Below are 25,613 nucleotides of genomic sequence, written 5' to 3'. Positions count from 1 at the left end.
CAATGGAATATTATTTAGCCACAAAGAAGGAAGATCTTCTCCCATTTGCAACAACACAGGTGGACCTTGAGCACATGTTAAGCAAGTAAGTCAGAAAGAAAAGACAAGTACTATATGAAAGCATTCATATATAGAATCTATTTAAAGCTAAACCTGTAAAGAAAAAAAAAAGAACTAAATGGTAGGTACCAGGGAACAGGAGTGATTGTGTTTAGGAATACAAACTTTCAGGGTACCTGGGTGGCTCAGTTGGTTAAGCATCTGACTTCCGTAGGTCATGATCTCAGCTCTGTGTCAGGCTCTACTTTGTGGAGTGCAAAACCTCCTTTGGATTCTCTCTCCCTCCCTCTCTCTGTCTGCCCCTTCCCAACTTACACTCACTCTCTCAAAATAAATAAATAAACTTTATAAAAAGGGTACAAACTTGTAATAAGTAATAAATAAGTCATTGAGATCTAATGAACACTATAATGAATATAGAAAATAATATTGTACTATAATAACCTAATGTGATAAATATTGCCACCTTGGTAATCATATTACAATATATAAATGTATAAAAATAACAAGCTATACACTTTACACTTACACAATTTTGCTCTAATACTATAATATGGTGGTGGGTGTGTTAATCTCCTTAATATAAAGGTTAAAAGACATGAGTGTTAAAATATATAGCTATAATAATTTGTTAATAAATACATACAATAAAAAGAGGTAAAGTATGAATCAAAAACATAAAAGGAGGGGCACCTGGGTGGCTCAGACAATGAAGCATCCAACTCTTGATTTCAGCTAAGGTAATGATCTCATTGTTCTTGAGTTTGAGACCCGCCTCAGGTTCTATGCTGACACTGTGCAACCTGCTTGGGATTCTCTCTCTCCCTCTCTCTCTTCCCCTCCCCTGCTCATACATTCTTGCTGTCTCTGTCTCTGTCTCTCTCTCTCTCTCAGTAAATAATAAACTTTAACCAAAAACATAAAAGAAGAGGAAAGAAAGAGAAAAGTTTTGTTAGGTTTTAATCAACATATAATAGGTTATTATATCTATTTTTATATAGGCTTCATGGCAATCACAAAGCAAAAACCTATAGTAGATAAACAAAAGAGAAGGAAATCAAATGATACCATTATAGAAAAGCATCAGTTCACAAAGGAAGGCAGCACTAGAAGAAGAGAGGGAGAAGGAAACTACCAAACAATCGGAAAACAATAAGGTGGAATTATTAAGTCTTTACCTACTGAAAAATACTCTAAATGTAAATGGATAAATTGTCAAATCAAAAGGTACAGCATATGTGGATTGATGATGAAGGAAGAGGAGGAGGAGAAGGGAAATCAAACTATATGCCTCTCAGAACAGACTCATTTCAGCTTTAAGCATACATGCAAGCTCAAAGTGCAAGGATGAAAAAAAAAATTCCAGCCAAGTGGAAACCAAAAGAAAATAGGGATACCTATCTATACTTGTATCTGAGAAAATAGACTGTAAGCCAAAAATGGTAACAAGAGAGAAAGCAGAATACCATAAATGTTAAAGGGGTCAATTCATCAAGACGATATAACAATTGTAAATATATATGTACCCAAATAGGTATATTAGTAACATACCAATGGATCTGAAGGGGAAAATAGATAATAATATATTAATAGTAGAGGACTTCAAACCTCTACTTTAAACATTGGATAGATCATCCATACTCTGAAAACCAATAAGGAAATATTGGACTTGAACTTTACTTTAGACATGTAAGACATATTTGATCCAAAAGCAGCAGAATACTTGTTCTTCTCAACTGCATATGGAACATTCTTTATGATATCATATGATAGGTTACAAAACAAGTCTTAGCAAGTTTAAGAAGACTGGAACCATATCAAGCATCTTTTCCAAGCACGATTGGCTAAAACTAGAAATCACTAACAGGAGAAAAAGTAGAAAATTCACAGATATGTGGAAATATAACAACATACTTCTAAAAAAAAAACCAATGGGTCAAAGAAATAAAAAAATTAACAATTTCTTGAAACAAACAAAAAGAAAACACAACATACCCAAACTTATGGGATATAAGAAAAAGGAATTCTAAGAGGGAAGTTCATAGTAATAATATTCATTAATAGAAGGTCTCAAAAAACAAGAGGAAGTTTCCTACATATCAAGGAATCAAAAAAAAAAGAGCCAACTAAGCCGAAAGTTAACACAAAGAAGGAAATGACATATATCAAAACATAAATGAAAGAAAGAGATTTAAAAAAACAATAAAATGGACCATCTTTTGAAAAGATTATCAAAATTGACAAATCTTTAGTTAGACTATTGAAAAATAAATAAAATAAGAAATGAAAGAGGATATGTTACAATAGGTAACACTGAAATAAAAAAGATTTTAGGACAATACCATGAACAATTATAGATCAACCAGCTGGAGAACTTAGAAGAAATGTATAGATAAAACCTATTAAGAGTGAATCATAAAGAAATAGAAAATCTCAACAAATCAATTATGGAAAGAAGATAAAAAATTTTCCAACAAAGAAAATCCAGGACCAGAAGGTTGCCCTGATGAATTTACCAGACATTTAAAGAAGAATTAATGCCGTTTTTCCAAAACTCTTCTCCAAAACTGTAGAAAACACTCCCAAACTCACTTTACAAAGGCAGCATTATCCTGATATCAAAACCAGATAAAAACACTATAGGGCAAGTAAGTGATACATCACTATCCTTGATGAATATAGAAGCGAAAGTTCTCAGCAAAATATTAGCAAATCAGATTCAGCAACACATTAAAAGGATCATACACACTGCAAGAGGGATTTATCCTTGAGATGCAAAGATGATTCAACATAAAAATACATAATACATTACATTAATCCAATGAAAGGCAAGTTGAGTGATTATCTCAGTAGATGTACAGAGAACATTTGACCAAATACACATCCTTTCATGACATAAACTCTCAACAATTGGTATGTAAGGGTATGTATGGAATTGCGTATGTAAGGAATGTAGGTCAATGTAATAAAGGCATATATGAGATGCCTACAGCTAGCACCATACTCATTGGTAAAAAATGAAAACTCTTCCTCTAAGATCAGGAAGAAAACAAAAATTTCCACTTTCACCACTTAGTCCTGGAAGTCCCATCCAAGAGCACTGGTCACAGTTTTTTTGGTAGGACACTGAAAGCACAAGCAATGACAGCAAAAATAAGTGGGATTACATCAAGCTAAAAAGCCTCTGCATAAAAAACAATTGACAAAGTGAAAAGTCAACCTACAGAATGGAAGAAAATATTTGAAACTCTTATGTCTGATAATGGGTTAATATCAAAAATATATAAACACTTAAACAACTCAATAGCAAAAGTCAAACAATCCAATTATCAAAGAGAACCTGAATAGACATTTTGTTCTGAAAGAGACATACACATATTCCCTCACATCTGCTAAAATGGCACTCATCAGAAAGACAAGGGAGAAGAGTTGGTGAGGATGTAGAGAAGATGGAACTCTTGGGCACTGTTGGTGGGAATTTAAGTTGATACAGACACTGTGGAAAACAGTATGGAAGCTCCTTAAAAGATCAAAAATATAAATGCCATGTGATCCACCAATCCCACTTCTGGGTACATATCCAAATGCAATGAAATCAGGCCTCAAAGGGACATTTTTCCTCCCATGTTCATTGCAGGAGTATTCATAATAGTCAAGATACGGAAACAACATACATGTTCTCTGGCTGCCGAATGGATAAAGAAAATGTGGTATAAACACACAGAGGAATATTATCCATCCATAATAAAGAAGGAAATCTTGTCATCTGTGACAACATGGATGGCCCTGAGGGCATTATCCTAAGTGATGAGTCAGACAGAGAAAGGGAAATACTGAATGATGTTATTATACGCAGAATCTGAATGAAGCTGAACTCAGAGAAACAGAAGAGAACAGTGGTTCCAGGGCCGGAAAGGTAGGAGAGATGGGGAGAATTTTGTCAAAGGGTGCAAGCTTGTAGTAATTAGGTGAATAAGTTCTGGGGCTCAACTATAGTTAATAATACTTCATTATATACAGACGTTTGCTAAGAAGAGTGCATCTTCAATGTTCTCACCACAAATAAGAAATGGTAATCATGAAAGATGACAGAACTGTTAACTAACCTCATTGTAATCATTTTGCAATATATGTAAGTGGGCCAAATTATCATGTTGTACACCTTAAACTTACATGTCATATGTCAATTTTATCCCAATAAACCTGGGTAGAAGACTCAAGAAATTAAAGATCCAAAGAGTCTCTGATAAAGTTAGAAAATTATAAAGCATTATTCCTCAAATAAGTAGAGTCTGAGAACTATCAGTTCTATCATGTTCTTGGGGTTGAAAAGGGTCAGGGGTGGAATTCCATGGCCAAATAAATCTGAGACACACCTGCACTCCAAGCATTTCCAGAGATTTTACCAGACTACCATCAATCTTTGAGAAAGGTGATCGAACACAAGGCATTTCCCAATCTTACTGGATGATGAAACAGTGAATTCTGCAGGACGGATATTCAGTAGCCCACTCTAGAGACATAAAACTACAGATAATGCACAGGGTCCTAGTTTCTGGAAACCTATCTCCTTGGGTCGACAGACTGATTTCATTTAAGGTGGCATTATTCCTTTTTTATCACTCAATTACATGGAAGTACAGTAGATTAACCTACTTGGTACTAAGTTTAAACATCAGTTTGGATGCCATATTTTTAGACCTACCATAATAGCTTTGCCCCTCCAATGTGCCTCAATGGCCAGGGAGGCCCACCTTCAAATCGTGCTAGCCTCTGTGGTCTGAGTAAGAAGATGGATTTTCTTCTTCTTCCTTTTTTAATGTTTATTTTTTTCATAGGGAGGGAGAGAGATCATGACCAGGGGAGGGGAAGAGAGAGAGACAGAATCCCAGGAGACTCCACACTGTCAGTACAGAGCCCAGTGCAGGGCTAGATCCCACAAACTGTGAGATCATGACCTGAGTAGAAATCAAGAGTGTCATGCTCCAATGACTGAGCCATCCAGGCATCCCAGAAGACTATTTCTACAGAGTGGTTCCCTTGGAGGTGGAGGTGTAGCTAATTTCTTTCAGCTCTTTTAGAATTATTCTTCAAGAAAAAACTTGGGACATTGCTGCAGCTTAAAGACAGAAGAGTGTCCATGCAGCCCTGCTTGTGTCAGCACCTGTCTGCCTCTTCTTTAGTGGCTCTGTGTGTGGCCCAGAGGGATGGAGTGGGTTTACCACTGGACTATCTGTAACAGTGCTGGCAGTCACCATCCGAGACGAAAAATTGCAAGTTCTGTCACCACCTGGCTAGGTCAATGCTTTGTGGTTGGTCATTTAAATCGAAATGTGTTTTTTCCATTATTTTAAAATTATTTTGCTGTAAAAAGATTTAAACTGTAGTACAATAAAAATTGCTTCTCTGTTCTGAGCTTTTCTATTAGCTATTATCTATCCTTGTAAGGAGGCTGTGTAAATTATTAGACCTATACGAATTTCACCCGTCTTGTAAAAAGCAAAATTACAGGAGCTCATTTTCTAGAGATAAGGCAAGGATTTTTCATTGTTTCCCTTTGGCCTGTCTCTATGGGACTCTAAAGTCAGGATTTCTTAAGAAACAAAAAAGTCATGAGACATGATTTCCATCTGTTTAGACTCAAGCTATCTTCATTATTATATTCATAGTTTCTATTTATGTAATCCTAACTAGTGAGCAAACATTGACCATCAAGAAATCAACAAAGACTATCTGCATTGTTTATCAGATTTCCTATTTTCAGTACTAGCTGAGATCAAAGACCAAAACTGGAAACCTGAAGTTTAGGTTCCAATATATGTGGAAAACTGGAATTTCTGCTGGTGAAACATGCAGACAAAGGGCCTTTCCCAGTATTTACTGATAGGTTCCTCCAAACCACGTCGGGCTCCATAGCAACAGAATACAGGGTCCCTATGGAAACATGAAAAACTCCACTGCCAGTGGCAGAAAGGGCATCATGGTAGGTAGGAACATACCATCTGATTGCTGTCAGCTCAGGGTCTCTTTGGCTAACCCAAGAGGATTGTCTCACTTTAATCCAGATTCAAAAGGGTCTGCTCAAGAGTCTGCCCGCACTGTTGTTGGGAAATATTTTATAAGATCACAACTCTATTATTAATCAAGCCTGTGAGAGTCAAGCAAATCCAGAGCAGAGGCTCAGATTGCCTTCAGCTTCAGAGAGGTGTCCCCCACTCCTTAAACTCTGACTGTGCTCCCCTAAATCCCCCAGAGATACCCAGATCATCAATAAACAACCCTCTGCCAAAAGTAGAAACTCACAGCCCAAACAGGGTACCTTGCCATGGACCCTAGCACTTGCCAATCTTGAAAAATCTGAGCCCCAAACTTTTTAGCAGCAAAAGACCCAAATGACATGAAGCTGGAATAAAGAATTCAATGTGTTCTTCCATAATCTTCAGGTGAGGGAAATAAGTCTTTGTTGTGCCACTATTTCCAAAACCCTTACCCATTAGGCCACTTTGCCCTAGCCTGCAATGCCCCTCCCACTAGACCATCCTATGACTGACATGGAGGCAAAATGTGACTGTTGAGTATCTGTTTCAATTCCCTAAATAAAATTGCTGACAATATAATCCTTAATATTCCAGCTCACAAAGAGAAAACTCATTTTTCCTAAGGACAGTAGCCGGAACAAGTCATATGACTTCACAGTTAAATGGAGAGCTACGTAGAACAGGAGTTGATGGCCAACTGCATGATTCAATAACCTCAAGTAATATCTCCATGATTCAAGAGGCCCAAAATGCCACAAAATGCCAGACAGAGTCTACTAGAGAGATGGCAAATGTGAGGCACTAGGGCCACCTCATGACAATGACAGACATCACTAATAAGTCCCTCTGTTCTTTCTCTTAGCACAAACATGGCCTCAGAATCCTTCCTAACACAACATTCCAGATAGCTACTTCTAAGAGATGGTGCCTTCTCTCCCAAATGGAAAACTTTTGGTTAATTCTAGTTTAACATAATATTCCAGTACAAAAAAATAGGGAGAAACGTTATGGGTTCTATGGTCCCTTAAAGCATCACCTATGTGGCCTATCTGCCTCCTGGAAGAAAAGTAGTCCTGGCTCAGTGCGCTACAGGTGTCTCTAAGCCCTTAACCAAAATCTGGACTTAAAACCCATTACTTACTGAAGCATGGCATTCAAACAAGAATAAGTTCATTTGCAAGAATTATTTTCTGTATAAACAGTCACCCCAGTTCTAGCTCCTTATTTCCCTATAACAAGTTCTGTTTTTCATAGAACTGGCCAAGTTAAAAATCAGCTGTGAATATTCATTCACTGCTATGGTAATCAATTGTCACACTCGTCTCTGCTAAGAACAGGAAATCATATACAGTTCACTGTGTGGGAGTTAAGGCTTCTTGTTTACAGTTCCAGAGTTCTCTTAATGAATGCCAAAGACAGGCAGGGCACATCCATGGGAACTGATCTTCCACCATCAGGGCTAGCCTACAAGGCAATATAGTGGGTGACCCAGTGCACAAATCTCTTGCACTGCCTTGCTCACAAGCAGCACCGCCTGCAATGCCCCCATTACAGCTTTAATTTGAAGTTAGCATCTGACCTTCCCTATCTAACAAAAATAGGCAAACAGTTAAGTCTACCCCAAAGGACATTTACCAGATGGTCTTTTTCCTTTGCGGCAGCATCCAGCAGAAGATTGGGCATGTGGGGCAAAGGACAGGGGCCAGGAGCCCTTGGCTGGCTCAGCTGGTTAAGCTTCCGGCTCTGGGTTTCAGCTCCAGTCATGACCTCACGATCATGAGATTAAGCCCCTCGTCGGACTCCACGCTGACAGTGCAGAGCCTGCTTGGGATCCTCTCTCCCTTTCTCTCTGTCCTTCCTCCCTCTCAAAAATAAATAAACTTAAAAAAAAAAAAGGCTTTAAAAAAAAGGAGAGCTATACAGGAGAAGGGACCCCTGGTCATGTCATTTGCCCATTCATGATTCTGCCACACGCAGCCCTGCTTACACCTGCCTTCTCTGCCACCAGTCAAGGTGAGACCCAGGACATCAGAGTGAATGTACGGCAAGCCTTGTATCGGATGAATGCAACCCTTCCCACGCAGAGAATGGTTCCAACTTACCACTCTGTTGCTGCTTTTCCTGCGAGCTTTTCCTAGTCTCGTGAAACTAAATCAGTAAGAGATTCCTACTTGCTGAGGGGTCAGGTTTCAAATATGTGTTTGGAAATCAGTTGTGTGTACCCCAAATGCACCTTTCTGAGGTTCTAATGTAAATAATGGTTAGGCACTTAGGGCTGCCTCCCACATTCATTTACTCCACAACAACAGTGCTATGAAGATCATGAGCCTGATCTCAGCTCCTTCCCATTGAGCAGTGCATGCTCACTGCTTCCAGCTGCCCACACTGCCGCGGACCAGAAAGTATTCCTCTTTCCTCAGTGTGCATGCTGGGGAGCTGTGGGAGACAGTAAGAGGCCTCCTGGCTCTACACTAACCCCAGAGCTGCAAACAACTGAGGTCCTGGGGAAGGGGAACCTGGAGAACTTTGGGGTGAGGAGGGAATGAACAACATTGGCAACATTGTTGATGATAAGAAGCTCTGAAGGGCCTGAGTCTTCTACAGGTTCGACCTTGGCATTTGTTATTCAAGTTGCAGTCTCCCACTGTCTCCCTTTTTTCTCCACTCCTGCCTCTTGCTTCTACTCAGCATTTCTGTGTAGAACAAAGCAGTCTCCCTGTATCCCCCAGCCTTGAAGCCAAAGTACAAATGGCTAATAATTATATGTTTTTGAAGAGAACACTATCACTAGTAATTTAGGGAATGCAAAGTAAAACAAGGTACCATTTTCCCCCCAATTGCTTGGAAGCAAGAGTAATACCTATTGCTGGTAAAGATATGGAGAAGTGGGCACCCTCACACACTTCTAGTGGAAAAGCAAGTTGGTCCAACCTGCTTGACAGCAATTTGGCAATCTGTATCAAAAAGTCTTAAAACGTGGCTCAGATGGCTCCTATCTCCTAATATCCATTATTCCCTTCCCATAAAAATAGGTTTTTACCAGGTAGGCCCTTGATCATCCAGAATTAAGATGCTCTTGTAGATTAGTAAGGCCTGTGACTAAATTCTGGCCAAAGTGGAAACAGAATGTGATCACTTCGAAAAACTTTTGTTAAAAGACAGCTGGCATTGCCACTTGCCTCTTACTCTTGCCACTTACATCCATTGCTTAGGAACAAGACTGATACGTGAAGATCAGTAATGGTACATGAAGATGAAGGCTGAACTCTAGAGATGGTAGAGCAGAAAGGTGGAAAGTACCTGGATTCCCTACAGGTTTACCCAAATCTGGGCTCACAGGTGAGAAAGAAACAAACTTGGATCTCATAGCTGAACCTAATCCTTACTGATATAATGTTCATCCCTTTGTCTCAGAAATCCCATTTAATTTATCTTATGAACCACTCACATGTACAAAGAGAGATATAAAATGATGCTCACTGTATCCACTAAATTGTTTAATTGTCCAATAACTGGATGGGTGAATAGGTAGGTAGGTAGGTAAGTAGGAAGGAAGGAAGGAAGGAAGGAAAGAAGGAAAAGCAAGGGAGACAAAACAATCAGGGAGAAAGGGCGTTAATGTATAATTTTTGAACACACTACATTAACGCTAGTTTGTGTTGTGCAGCTTTTCATTTTAGGAACAAGATCAAAATTTTAAATTAGAAAGCTATATGGGATATATACAGGGGCGGGTGTTTGACAAGATGGAAGATGGGAAGTATCTGGAAACTGCTGATCGTATAGAGGAAACTAATTACCTTAGAGAAGAGCCACCCAACTGTCACTCTTGTAACTTTGGACTATACGTGGGGCCTGTGTCGAGGCCAGGGGGAAGAGCGTGAACAAGACAACCTTAGAAGTTATGACTTCACATTCCAACCGAGAGATTTGCAAAATGCAAGAGATATCCTTTTCATATTTATAAGAGATGTGAGTTATAAGATATACGGCTTACATGAAAAGAATACATAATTATAGCAAATACCACAGTAAAGTTAGGCAAAAACAGGACTAAGACATAATAGGTCTCAGATCTCAAGGATACAGAAGGCAACATCTAGAATGGACAATGGACTCAGTATGTTCCATCAAAGTAGTAATAAAGGATCGCGTTCCCTGATATTTTAAAAACTTAGGAAAACAATACAAAAAAATATTATGAAGGCTTCAAAGAAGAGTTTCTAGCAAAAGTTGCAACATGGATGAAACTCAAGGACATTGTACTAAGTGAAAGAAGCCTGTCATAAAGGAATGAATACTGTATGATTTCACTCATATGAAGTCTCTAACGTAGTCAAAAACCCCAGAAAGAGGAAGTAGAAGTTAAAAGGTGATGGCCAAGGGCTGGAGTAAAGGAAGACTGGGGAATTAGGATTTAATAAGTACAGAGTTTCAATTTTTAAAAATGAAAAAGTTCTAGGGATCAATTGTACAACAAAGTAAATACACTTAACACCACTAAAAAGTACACTTAAAAATTACTAAGATGGTAAATTTAATGTTATGTATTTTTTACTACAATTGAGACTAATTAATTAACTTAAAACTTCAGCAAACTGGGGGCATCTGGGTGGTTCAGTCAGTTAAACATCTGACTCCTGATTTCAGCTGAGATCATGATCTCACAGTTGATGAGTCTGAGCCCCCCATAGTCCACACTGTTAGCACAAAGCCCACTTGGGATTCTCTCTCTAGCTCTCTGCCCCTACTCCACTTGTGCATGCATGCTGTCTCTTTCTCTCCCTCTCTGATAAAAGAATAAAGCTAAAAAAAATCAGCAAACTGAAATGAGACCACCAAAATTTTTTACAGTAAAGCAAAAACAGGAGATGATATAATTATTTTCTTAGAGAGTAACTATCTTTCAACCTTGTGAATATTTTGAATTTAATATGGAAATGTGCAAGATAATCAAAGTTTATAGTGTTTATTCCATTTTAAAAGTGTAAATTCCATTTTAAAAACTTGATGGTGTTTAAATTTGTAAAACAGTTAGAGGCCCTTCAATGTGTTTATTAGAGTTAGACTGATGAGTAAAAGATCTATACACTGAATTTAGCATATCAAACAGGAGGTTTTTAGACTTACAAGTTCAACACATTAGCTATTCCATGCTACGCATTCAAAAAATTAATATTGTTAAAATGTCCATACTACCCAAAGCCACTAACAGATTCAATACAATCTCTATCAAAATTCCAATGCTGTTCACAGAAATAGAACAAAGAATCCAAAAATTTGTGTGATATCACAAAAGAGCCCAATAGCCAAAACAATCTTGAGAAATAAAACAAAGCTGGAGGCATCACACTTTCTGATTTCAAACTATAATAATCAAAGCAGTTTGGTATTAGCATAAAAAGAGACACAGTGATCAGTGGAGCAGAATAGAGAACCCAGAAATAAAATGACTCACACATGGTCAATTAATGGCAAAGGTGCCACAAATATACAGTGGAGAAAAGACACTTTCTTCAATAAACAGTATTGGGAACACTGGATAGTCACAGGCAAAAGAATGAAACTGGACAACTGTCTTTTATTACACACAAAAATAAACTTAATTTGGGTCAAAGACTTGAACATAAGACCTGAAAGCATAAAACTCCTAGAAGAAAACATTGGCAATAAGCTTCTTAACATAAATCTTAGTGATAAGTTTTTGGATATGACACTAAAAACAAAGGCAACAGAAACTAAAATAAACAAGTAGGATTCCATCAAACCAAAAATCCTTTGTACTTCAGAGGAAATCATCAAGAGAATGAAGAGCAACCTACCAATAAAAAAAAAAAACTTGCAAATCATGTATCTGATAATATATCTGATAAGGAATTAATATCCCAAATATAAAAAAAAATTTACACAACTCAAGAGAAAGAAAAAAAATTAATTAAAAATTGGGCAGAGGATCTGAACAGACATTTTCCCAAAGGAGACATACAAATGGCCGAGTATATGAAAAAGTGCTCATCATCACTATTCATTGGGGAAATACAAATCAAAACCACAATGAGATATCATCTACACCTGCTAAAATGGCTATTATCAAAAAGACAAGAAATAATAAGTGTTGGTGAGGATGTGGAGAAAAGGGGCCCCTCGTGAACTATTGGTAGGAACGTAAATTAGTACACCCACTATGAAAAACAGCATGGAGGTTCCTCACAAAATTAAAATAGGACTACCAAGGGTCACCTGGGTGGCTTAGTCTGTTAAGCATCTACTTTGGCTCAGGTCATGATTGGTCAGTTTGTGGATTTGAGGCCGACATTGGGCTCTGGGCTGACAGCCTAGATCTTAGAGCCTACTTCAGATTCTGTGTCTCCCTCTCTCTCTCTGCCCCTCTGCCACTGATACTCTCTGTCTCTGTCTCTGTCTCTCTCTCTCTCTCTCTAAAAAATAAACATTAAAATAAATAAATAAATAAAATAGAACTACCAAATAATTCAGCAATTCTATTTCTGGATATTTATCTGAGGGCAACAGAAACACTAATTCAAAAAAGTATCTATATCCCTATGTTTATAGCAGCATTACTTACAATAGCCAAGAGAGAAACACCTTAGTGCCCATCAATGGATAAATGGATAAAGGAAATGTAGTATATATACACAATGGAATATTACTCAGCCATGAAAAGAATGAAATCTTGAGGAGTTCAGTCAGTTGAGCATCCAATTCTTGATTTTGACTCAGGTCATGATCTCATAACTGGGGGAACTGAATCCCACATTAGGCTCTGCACTGACAGCCCAGAGACTGCTAGGGATTCTCTCTCTTTCTCTCTCTCCCTCTCTCCCTGTTTCTCTCTGCTTCTTCCCCATTCTCTCTCTCTCTCTCTCTCTCTCTCTCTCTCTCTCTCTCACACACACACACACACACACACACACACACACACACACACACTCTCTCTCTCTCTCTCTCTCTCTAAATAAAAAGATAGACTTTTAAAAAGAATGAAATATTTTTAAAAAGATGTGATGTGTGTAGACACACATACACACACACAAACACAATGGAGTATCATACAAAGAAAAGGGTGAGGTTTTGCAATTTAGGACAACATGGATGGACCTACTGAATATCATGCTAAATAAGTCAGACAGCAAAAGATAAATACCATATGACTTCATTCATGTGCAGAATCTAAAAAACAGAACAATTAAATAAATTAAAAAGTTTTTTCTTTTGAGTATAGTTGACACACACCAGAAACCACTGGAACAGTGTATGTCAACTACACTAAAAAAAAAACTTTTAAAAATAAATAATAAATATATATATACATACACACAGACATACAGGTACAGATGTTACATACATATAAATATGCATTTATACACATATAAATACATACATGCATATAAACACATATAAATCTATACACACATACACACACTAAATCAATTTCATACTCCTGGGCTTTTCTTCATTACTATCTGAATTTCTCCACATCAAAAGTAATTAAACACAACATCAGGCAAGAATAGTAACCCTGAAAGATGAATATACTTAAAAAGTTTAATTATTTTTAGGAATTGGTTAAAACCTCCTCAAGAAATCAGAGACATCTTCAGGTCTAGTAATATTTTCTTGATGGAAAGTTTTCCAAACATTCTTTTTCCCACCCAGATTCCCATGCTATTCCCTACGTTCTCCATTTTGGTTCTTCCTGCCTGGTGACATAATCTGTCTTCTGGACATAGACCCTGGTGACTCAGAGTGTGCTCTGTGGACCAGCAGCCTCTGCACGATCTGAGTCTAGAGGAAATGCATCATCTTTGGCAGGATGAAGCAGGGGTGGTAAAAATAGGATGGAGCTTGCTGTCCAGAAGGATCTAGTCCAGCTAATTAAAGGATACTTTGTTCAAATACGGGTATGTGTTTGCATGAAACCATCCTTTTTTGCTTCTGGTAACTACAAACAGTTAACAATGGTGACTATGCTACGTGCCTGGCAGCAAAAACTAATTGAAAACGAGATTATGAGAGCAGAACCAAGAATCCTGCATTCTCTCTTCCTTCTCTATCCACAAGGGTGTCTCACTGGGGCCAGCAGTGGAGAGGAGAGAAGATTGACTGGAGGCGTCTCCAAGAACAAGGCAGAAAGGGAAGCTTGATCATCCTCTGGGGTTAAGCTATGAAATCGAGACTTCAGAGTAGAGAGATGCAAAATACCTTTAAAGAGACCAAATAGCTCCCAGGCCTCTGAGAGGAGCCAGTAAGCTGATTACATATATTAACATATCTAAAGGAAAAATGTTTCAGTCTCCAGGGGCCTTTGGTCAGATAGGAAGGCTTAGAAAAAGAAGAATTTTAGAGGCAAATGCTAAAGCGGTCAGGAGGACACCTTGCAACCCTTCTAGTGTGAGATAAAGGAAGAGTTATTTTTATCATTATAGTATTCAGGTGTGATGGTGCTAGAACCGCCCAGCATCCTGAGATGGGCTGCAGTACTGAGAGAAATGACAGAGGTGTTGGGTTCTGGAAGGCTGGGGCGATGAAGCAATGAAACCCTAACGGACCTTGCTTGGATCCACACACCTCCCACCAGCTTGCCAGAAAAATCTAGCTTCCTTTGTGCAAGGCCTTCAAGGAAAGAAAGGATGACAGAAGACTGCCCAACACCTCTCCGGGCTCAGCATAACTTAATGGAAGACTATCCTGACTTTATATATAATTTTTGTGACCTGGGTAATAGAATAGCATCCTAGGAGACACAACCCCTCTCTTACTGTAGGGACAATTGTTCTTGTACATCTGAGCCCTGGAAAGGGCACCAAGATAATGTCACCTCAAAGCCACTGGGAAGTGGCTAGGCGCACACTCAGGGCTTTGCTATGAGATTCCCATCAGCCTGGGCCTCAGAGACCCGTTCATGATTATTCTCTAAGATGTTTGATTATAAACATGTAATTTTTCTTATTTGGCATCATTATTAATCAGAGACATGCAAATTAAGAAAAAAAATCAGCAAAGGGAAAATTGGTACATGGTTTAAGCAAAAAGCCTTCTCACACTGCAGGTAGAAGAATAAAGCAGAAATACAACAGGGCGCCTGGGTGGCTGTCGGTTAAGCATCCGGCTTCGGCTCAGGTCAGATCTCACAGTTCGTGGGTTCAAGCCCCGCGTCGGGCTCTGTGCTGACAGCTAGCTCAGGGCCTGGAGCCTGTTTCAGATTCTGTATCTCCCTCTCTCTCTGACCCTCCCCTGCTCCAGCTGTCTCTCTCTGTCTCTCAAAAATAAATAAAAAGCATTAAAAAAAAAAAAAAAAGGAACACATCAAACATCTTAAAAATATGTTTATACCTCTGACCTTAAATTTTACTTCTAGGAATTTATCCTTACCTACTAATTAAGGGTATGAACAAAGATTTAATGATGATGATGTCTTCTAGAGCAGGTCATAATAGGTAAAAAAATGGAAATTGAACAAATATTTGATGCTGAAGTCGGTTAAGTATCTACAATTCAATCACACAATGACATTTGCAATATGTTACAAAAGTACATTTATTAAACCAGGGAACATATTCACAATATAGTTTCCTTTTGTCTTATTCTATTTTCTAATTTTTTCAGTGGACATTATCACAAAAAGCCCTGGTTCTAAATCAAAGTTGAGGAACTGCTACTGTTCATATAAAGAATAGAATCCAGTCACTAGAAAGAATAGGACATACACACATATCCATTTAACTCCTCTCTCCACTCAAGAGCAAAGGAGTCTCAAAGAGGTATCAAGGGCTTATCTGAGGCCACCCAGCGCTAGTACCCAGCCCTGCAGAAACTCATGCTAAGAAGTGTTCACTTGATCTTAATGCCATCAAGCTAGAGCAGAACCTTGTCTCTCTCTATGCAACTCCAACTCAGTACCAGGGTCTCAGCTCAGAAAGCAAAGTGGTCCCTCTAACTATGGGTTGAGCCAAAATACTTGAGTAAAACCCCTTTTAGTGATCTCTTCTCTAGGTCCTAAACCCAGTAGTAAGAAACCTCAGTTTGCAAAGTGCATCCCACGTGATATTCCAGGATCTTCTGAAGTGTATCATAAAATATCAAACTTGCCTCCAGACATTTCAGAATGAATTGGTAAGCTGGGGAGGGGAGAGAGAAAATGCCAATCAAAGAAAAAGGTCTACTTTGTGACTCAGACTTAGAGTCACTGTCTAGTGTGAAAACTCCACCACTTGTATAAGCCTTCATCTTTCTGTGCACAAGAAAAGAACACACTGGTCCTTCAGAAGCTGACTTGGCACTCCAGTCAGCTGCTGGGAGAAAGTCATGCCTCTCTTCCCTTCTGTGACCCAAGTTTTGTGACTCCTGGACTAATATCCAAAGAGACATTTATTGCAAAAGTGTGATTAACACTGCTGCGTCCACCCTTTAATCGCCCTTCTGTAACATCTGTTTTCACCTCAAGTGACATTCATGTGGAGATTTTTGACACGACAAAGGAACAGAGCAATGCTTCCCTTCTTCCACAGATCAGGAAAGTGGCCACCGAGAGGGAAAGGGAATGGTCCAAGCTGCCCCACCTCCCCAGGCCTCTATCTTGGCTGCCATTAACAGATGCAAACCAGCACTGGGAAAAATAAATGGCCCACAAAGGGATAAAGGTCTTACTTACGGACACACATTTCCCGGCTCTCATAAAATCCAGGACAACACTGAGACTTGCGCCTATACATAGTTTTCTCCCCGTGCCGATAGGCTGTCCGATAACTGATTCTACACAGAGGGAGAAATCACACTGTTACTTCTTTGGACTGACAAGTTGATGAGAAATCAAGAATTTTTATTTTAATACAAAGAACTATTAAATATAATAAAGGTATGAAGAGCAAAGTATCTAAAACATTAAGAAGAGACATGGAGGAGCACCTAGGAGGCTCAGTCGATTAAGGGTCCGACTTCGGCTCAGGTCATGATCTCAAAGTTCGTGAGTTCTAGCCCTGTGTTGGGCTCTGTGCTGACAGCTCAGAGCCTGGAGCCTGCTTCGGAATCTGTGTCTCCGTCTTTCTCTGTTCCCCCCCACACACACTTTTGTGTGAACACACACACACACTCTCTCTCTCTCTCTCTCTCTCTCTCTCTCTCTTAAAAATACATTAACATTTTAAAAAATTTTTAAAAAGAAGAAACATGGAATATATGTCTCAACTAATATTATGCTAACTCTTATAATTTGCTGAGAATATATTAAAATTGCCCATTTAAGTCAACCTATACTTTATTTCAAGGGATCAGAAGTTTTATGACTTTCCTATTTCACCAATCTTTAAAAAAATTTTTTTTAATGTTTTATTTATTTTTGAGAGAGAGAGAGAGAAACAGCGTGTACAGGGGAGGGGCAGAGAGAGAGGGAGACACAGAATCCGAAGACAGGCTCCAGGCTCTGAGCTAGCTGTCAGCACAGAGCCTGATGTGGGGCTCGAACCCATGAACCGTGAGATCATGACCTGAGCCGAAACCGGACTCTTAACCGACTGAGCCACCAATGTGCCCCACTATTTCACCAATCTTGAGATAGCTCAGAGAGTATAATTAATTTCAGATATGACACTCATCTAGTTACCATTCACATATGTTTTGAAAGAAGAATTCAGAGAATTCCTTAATAGTGAGACAATACAGTCTCATTCCACTATAAATAGAAGTATATAAACAAAAAAATCCCCACATTTAACTCAAGCTTCATTCATTCACTGATTCATTTATATACCACATGTTCACTGAGCACTTACTATATTCCAGGCACTGCTCTAGGCACTGGGGAAGTAGCTCACAGTGAACAAAACAATATAAAGCTTGCCCTCAAGGAACTTATACTCTACTGGGGAATACAGACCTACAGAATTTAAGTGCAGATACATATTACACAAATAAATAGGCAATATCAGACTGGAAATGTTTATATAGTGTGATGACAATAAGACCTGAGTAAGAGAAGAAAGAGTAACAGGAAGAGAATAGTTGTTTAGACACGCGGTCGAGGAAAGCTTGTCTGAAGAAATCACATGGAGCATACCCTTTAGAGCAGCATAAATCAGCAAGTGTCATGTTAGACCCATGACTCACACTGCGGGAAGCATTTTAACATACAAGTAAGGCATTATGGTCTCTTCCATATTCACATCATATTTAATATGCTTTTTCTTCTGTTTTCACATTTATAGGGAAGAAAATGTGGCTTAAGCAGAGTTCAGATTTAAATTAGTCTAAAGTCACAGTCCAGTAGAACGTATGCTGGAATATGAGTTCCTTGACATCCATAATTAAGAGTGTCTCCCCCATTTACACAGCACACTAAAGCTCATGAATTCTTGCTAACCAAATGATGGTAACCAGGAGTCACTGTCCCTGTAAGCTCATCAAGGGCATGGATAGGCTGTTTGCCTGTCTGTCTCTCCTCTGGTTTGGAACAAGGCTAGGACAACAGCAAGCACTCAATAACTGTTCATGAGATGAATGGATGCATCTTCTGATCTTTTTAATGTCTCTATAGTAACGCACTTCCCAGTTAGCCAAACTTCATAAATAGATCTGAGCTTCGATTACCTGTGCCGCGTACATTTAAACCAGTTCAGAATGTCAGTGCAGCTAGTGTAGTAAATTTGATCAAAGGGATGTGGGTATGACTCTTGCACAGTCACTGAGTAGCTGAAAAGAAGAAGAAAGGCGAGGAATTAGTAGTTCTAATCTTATGTTAATAATATAGTGTGTATATACAAACATTGTAGACTAAATTCTCTCTATTTGCAACTCTATGCTGACTTTCAACAGAGAATCTCCATGTTTTTACAGGTTTTTATTTGACCCAGAACACCAAAAGGACCAATATTAATAATACATTTAAAAGAGAAGAATTCACGTTCTAAATTTCATAAAAGATTTCTCTTTACTACTCACCATGAACTCTGATACCCCTAAACTTGAAAACAGTATCACTGTATGTTTCTGTATTTAATGACATCCCTCATCCCAGGTGTCCAGGGTTAACCCAGATTTTACACAAGGCAGTTTTTGATCGAATGCTGCATGCAAATAATAAGCTAAGAGACAACGTGATTATTATTAACACTACATTTTGGTGCTGATTCTGGAAAATCAAAAAGAACATATTTCTCAGGTTGGAACTTGAATTAATTTGGTTCTGTGTTCCTGCCCTACTTCTCAGGCTATGGAAGAATATACACAACCTCTAAATAAAAACTACAAAGAAGTCTCTAAGCTAGGTTCTAAACATACACCTGAAACAATTAGCCTGAAATATACATATCCACAGCCTGCCACTACTTAGCCTCGTTTCCAATACACTTTCACTAACAGCTTCTTGTTAAAGTAAAAGCATGCAATCCTGAGAGCCCAAGAATGGAAACACCCATGAAACATAAAGAGCATTCAGTGTTCAATGTCATATTTCTTCATGCAATCTATTACATGGCTAAGAGGTTACAGGTCCTGCCTTACAGAAAAACATGGAGAATCCTCTTGTCCAAACAAGTTAATCCTCTTCTCTTTAACAGTCTCAAAGATTTTCACTAAGATCTTTAATTCACCCTAGCAAACAAAATGGGCCACAATTATGGACTCTCTTGCCGCAAATCAATGGACCAACTTCATTGCTGGGTAGAGAGACTAGACTTCTCTAGTCTAGGTATTGAGTAGAGAAGGGATGGAAAGACTGAAGTTGAAATGTCAGGTTAGGGGTGCCTGGGTGGCTCAGTCAGTTAAACATCTGACCCCTGACTTGGGCTCAGGTCATGATCTCACGGTTTGTGAGACTGAGCCCCACATCAGGTTCTGTGCTAATATCGCCAAGCCTGCTTGAGATTCTCTCTCTCTCCCTCTCTCTGTCTCTGTTCCTCCACCTGCTCACCCTCTCTCTCTCTCAAAAATAGATAAAGAAGCATTTTTAAAAAAATAATTCAGTTATATATAGGGCAGAAACTTCGCATTTGAAAAGCTCTGTGGAGCTGGCCTCCCCAACACAGGGATTTCTTTCTCCAGCTGGCCTCCGTTAGCCATAACGTATGTAGGCTTCAATAGGAATCCATAAAATAATCATACTCCTCACACTTTTGTGTATTTCATTCTTTGGGCCAATGCAACTTGATTTTTAGGTAAATTTGAGGCTCCTCCACAAATCTTAGGTGCGTGCAACAGGCGTTACTGAACAGATCACTGAATTAGCCGAAGACAGGGTTCTCCTGATCTAACAGTAGGAAACTAGATGGTCATCGGCCGATAACCTTCTTTTCCTACGTTTTGATAAACACATTTTAAAACTAGGGGCTCAGAAGTAGTCTTGAAGATCCCTTCCACGTGGGATTATGAATTTCTAACATATATTTTTAGGTGACTATTTTCTTCTCTACCGTATGCCATCTGAGGCTACTGGCAAGAACAGGTTTGGATGATCATACAGTATGCAAATGCCAACATCTGTGATATAACTCCTTTAAGGGAAAAGAGGCCTCTGTTAAAATATAAAGGTTCTTGGGGTGAGTGCCTGGGTGGCTCAGTCGGTTAAGCGTCTGACTCTTGATTTTGGCTCAGGTCGTTATCTCAGATTTTGGGAGATGGAACCCCATATCCTGTTCTGTGCTGACAGCACACAGCCTGCTTGGGATTCTCCCTTGCCCTCTGCCCCTTCTCTCTCTCATGCTCTCTCTCAAAATAAATAAATAAGTGTTCTAAAAAATATATAAAGTTTCTTGGAATGAAATATCACAATAAGCTATTAATGTCTTCTGGCCTCAGCACTGTTCTAAGATTCACATTAATGCAAATTCCAAGACCTCACCAAGTTTCTTCCTGCCTCACCAGGAAGTAAATAACTGAACCTTGAGGTCTGCAGCATTATATCTCCACTCGGTTTTCAGTGGAAAACAAAGTGAAGGAACATCTTTTGTGTACGAGACTACCATCTAGGTGCGTCCTGTATTACCCATGAACAAAACACTGTCCTCTGCTAAACGAGTAAAAGGAACCCACTCAAAATTGATGCCAGTTGGGTGACAAAAATATTCTACCAGGCTGTACAGCCCTAACTTAACCAAACTAAATTGCTTTGTTGGAACTACACTTGATGCATAAAATTTCAAAGGCTGTTTTACGACGTTAAGGTCTGTACGTCTTCGAGAGCAGAAGTGATAATCAGCAAAGGGATCCTGGCCAAACACATCCCATTTGACGTGGATGGCAGAACGGACTCCTAGGCAGTCATGAGAAATGTTTTCACTAATTTCTAGCAGCCTGTATGACTATTTGAATGAGACAAATGCTGAAAGACGTGAGTTTGCTCTCTGACTCTCGCCCCTCACCGACGCATACACTTGCAGGATGCTTCCATGGTTAAAGGACATAAAAAACTCTTCTCCATAAAAGGGTCATCAAACCACTTAGGATTCCAACTCAACAAGCAGTTACTGAACATCTCCTCTGCAGCTCCCACCCCCAAAAAGCTCTCAAGAGGGGCCAACACGTAACGCAATATGCCTTTAACAGAGAAATAGGTACAGTTTGGGAAAAACAGAGGACAAAATTGATTATGCTTTGAGCCTTTCTCTTCCACCTCAAGCCTTCTTATTAAAATAATTGGGAGGCTCAAACTCAGTTCAGGACTGACTGAAAACAAACCACTTTGCAAGATGATCAGAAACAGGCTTCTAGTTAAGTCTGTGAGAGAAGGGATCTAAGCCTTTTTGCACCAAATTTCTTTTCTGCTGGTTTATATACATTTGTCCTCTTTTCCATACAATCTTTCTCTCTTTTCTTTCCTATTTTTAATGGCATTTTAATCACACTACAAGTTTTAGAAAACAGCATTTTAAGAAGAGAATTCTCTAACTCTTATGTAACCACTAAGAGCATATAACATATTTGTTTATAGTCTCCAGGGATTTTTCATTTTTTGTTTTAGTTACTTTTTTGGTTTTCATATTATTATAATCGCACAATACACATAATTTTGAAAATTACTTTTAAACTTGAGTATATTATAAGCATACTATAGTAAATAGTCTTCAAATTATGACTGCCAAATACTCCGTAAATTTGCTCAATACCCACCTTGTCACTTTTCAAGGGGCCACTTTGTGGAAGCTGTGTGCTTGCATCATGAGGAGAAGGAACTCTGGGAACAGGCCAGAATTCTCTGGGACATTATTACAGCTTCTGGGCAGCTGTTTGAACTTAATCAGAGCCTCTGCTAACAGTCCACACCTCCATGTTCATCCGCAGCTGCTCTTTCTTTTTTTTTTTTTAAGTTTTTAAAACATTCTTAAAAAATTGTTTTTGATGTTTATTTATTATTGAGACAGAGAGAAACAGAGCATGAATTGGGGAGGCACAGAGAGAGAGGGAGACACAGAATCCAAAGCAGTCTCCAGGCTCTGAACTGTCAGCACAGAGCCCGATGAGGGGCTTGAACCCGCAAACCGTGAGATCATGACCTGAGCCAAAGTCGGATGCTTAACCAATTGAGCCACCTTGGTGCCCCAAAATTTCTTTAAAGAGAGAGAGAGACATAGCATGTACAAGTGGGGAAGAGAGGCAGAGGGAAAGAGAGAGAATCCCAAGCAGGCTCCACACTCAGCATGGAGCCTGCGGGGCTCAATCCCACTACCCTGGGATCATGACCTGAGCAAAAATCAAGAGTTAGACACTCAATGACAGAGCTACCCAGGCACCCCAGTAGCTGCTCTTAAAGTCAGTGTGGGAAGAACTTTCTTGACTGTCCAGTTCAATTGTGGTTTTTTTTCTTTTAATGTTATTCATTTTTTGAGAGAGAGAGAGAGAGAGAGAGAGAGAGAGAGAGAGAGAGAATGAGTGGGGGAGGGACAGAGAGAGCAGGAGACAGAATCCAAAGCAGACTCCAGGCTCTGAGCTGTTAGCACAGAACCTGACATGGGGCTCAAACTCACGAACTGGCAGATTATGACCTGAGCTAAAGTTGGAAGCCTAACCGACTGAGGCACCCAGGTGCCCCCAACCGTGTTTTTATCACGAACAAGCAGCACTGAGCTCCCTGGGCTAGCAGTCAGTCTAGACCCAGCACTAACACCAGAGACCGCAGACACCATCCTGTCCCATGTCATCTCTCAGGTATCATTAGAACATCTAAAGCAGACAAGGAGCGCCAAACTTGATCTCAAGTCTACACTATTTTCCCCTCTGCGATGTATACGTCTACATCTAGTGCTTGTTTAATCTGCTCAAATACACTGAAAACATACCGTCACTGTGATCTTAACCTATTAAATGTCATCTGGGGAGAAACCCCAGCAAGATTTAATTTAAGGTCAAAGATTTAATTTAAGGCAGAGCCATCATCACTTGGATGCATTCCAAAGTGGTTAATTACATTTTATCTGCCAAAATAATCTTGTTACTTTATTCAGATATGGTAAGAACTATCATTTCTTATCTCTGCTCGCTTCAGGACTACTGCAATTACTACCACCACTTCTGTGTTCCACTCCCCAGGGGATGGACAAAAAAACGACTTCTCTTCACTTGTGCCTTCCTTAGCAGAATGCCTAGTAGATGCAAACGCTTCAAGTCACAGAACAGGGAAAGGAAATGTGGCGAAGCAATAGTAACTCAGTTTCCACAAGGATGCTGTGCAAGCTTCTTTTAATAACAAGCACCCCTTGAATATTCTAAATGATTTAACTTCCTTTAATTTCACTTTATGTGCAACTTCTGAGAACCACAATTGCTGCATTAAAACAAGGCCTATGTTGGGGCACCTGGGTGGCTCAGTCGGTTACGTGTCTGACTCTGGCTCAGGTCATGATCTCATGGTTCGTGGGTCTGAGCCCTGCATCAGGCTCTGTGCTGACAGCTCAGAGCCTGGAGCCTGCTTTGGATTCTGCGTGGTCTCCTTCTCTCTCTGCCCCTCCCCCCCCACACTACCTCCCTAAATAAATAAATAACAAATAAGACCTACTTTTATTTGAAAATAAATGATTCAGCAGGCCTGGGGCAGGGCCTGACCATCTGCATTTCTGACAGGCTCCCAGGTGGTGCTCCTGGGCTCTCCGGGGCTCCACAGGGTGGGAAGCAAGGTGAATCCATCGGGACAGGCGGGGTTTAGATGAGGCACAGCTACAGGGAGCCCTGCTCGGCCCTACTACCAAGAATTCCATCCTTGACACTCATCTTCCTCTCCCCACTTCAATTCACACCCTACTCCACGTTTTGTAATGTTTATTTATTTATTTTTGCAAGAGAGAGAGATACACACACAGACAGAGAGTAGGAGAGAGAGAGAAAACCCCAAGCTGGCTCCACACCATCAGCACAGAGCCAGAGGCTTAACCCACTGAGCCACGCAGGCGCCCCTGCCGGAAAGTTTTTGAAAGTATAGGACAAGGCGTCACCTGCACTTTCACTTTAATTTACATTCCTTTCTCCAGTCTTGTCAAAAAATTCCACTTTCTTTTGCCTTTCTTCAAAGAATTGTCATCTAGCCTTAAAATGGGAAATGTATCAATAAGATTATAGTTGTCAATCCTTCTCTCTAATAGGTTATAGAAAAAATTACAGTCAGGGGGAAAAAACCCTCCATCATTTCCCTACTTTTTCACCCTCATTTGCCCTTCTCATGAGTTAATATTTTAGGGGTTCCTCTAATCACTTCTTCCACAGTGGGATTGCGTTAGGTTTAGAGACCAATGTGCCCCTTGTTGTCTGTCTGTCTCTTCCCTCTCCCCATCCCCCACCGATGTCCATATTTAGTCCTTTCATTCCTCGTCAGAAGACAAGCATAGTCAATCAACAGTTTATTCCTGAGCATATGCCCTAAGCAAGGCATGTTCTAGATGCTGGGAATTATCAATGGCAGGCAAATCCTGCAGTTACGTGTTGTCAGGTTTCATCAAACCATCGAACAAGGAATCAGGGCAAAAGGTGCATGTACGAGTAGGTGCTGGATTAACTCGAGTCTTGGGTCTTTTCTCTTTATAGTCTTTCCCTCAGAGAGCACACCTGTTCGATCTCATCATGCTGGAGGCTCCCGGACCCATCCTCCCAAACAGCCAGGCCCGTATCTCAAACCGATCTTAAGAACACGAAATGGCAAAACCACACTAATCCCTTCCCTCTCAAATCAAGTCTCTTCCTTTTATTTTCTCACATGTGCAAGGACACCTCCACTCTTTCACAGGGCAGGTTGCAAATCTCCCCTTTCCTGCCTCCTTCACATCCTACAGTCAATGTATTCCCAAGACATGTTGTTTCGTATTTCATAGTATCTTATAAATTTGAGTTTTTCCTTCTACCCCAAGGCCTCATCCTCCCACAAATTCAACGGCCAATGATCTCTTCCTTTTTTAAATGTGATATTTACCCACTCTTATGTTCACAGACTCATTTTTATTACATTTATGGATGTTTACTCTGTACTTTGTAAGTGAAATGCTAATGGGAGGTGCTGTGATGATTATAAATAAGGATAATGAA

General features: G+C 39.6%; 1 protein-coding gene across 1 annotated transcript in view; it reads right to left on the bottom strand.

The window, feature by feature from the left end:
- MEGF10 (multiple EGF like domains 10) overlaps positions 1-25,613 on the bottom strand; it is a 171,714-nt gene that overhangs the window by 99,083 nt on the left and 47,018 nt on the right. Inside the window, exons 3-4 of the mRNA XM_029942159.1 lie at positions 18,702-18,803; positions 16,771-16,871 (exon numbers count right to left, since the gene is read on the bottom strand). Of these exons, the coding sequence (XP_029798019.1) occupies positions 16,771-16,871; positions 18,702-18,803 (203 nt within the window). The remainder of the gene's footprint in view (positions 1-16,770; positions 16,872-18,701; positions 18,804-25,613) is intronic.

The sequence above is a fragment of the Suricata suricatta genome, chromosome 6, assembly GCF_006229205.1.
Source record: "Suricata suricatta isolate VVHF042 chromosome 6, meerkat_22Aug2017_6uvM2_HiC, whole genome shotgun sequence".
NCBI classification, from domain to species: Eukaryota; Metazoa; Chordata; class Mammalia; order Carnivora; family Herpestidae; genus Suricata; species Suricata suricatta.
The sequence above is the reverse complement of the archived record's forward strand: the minus strand, read 5'-3'. Positions and strand labels throughout refer to the sequence as shown.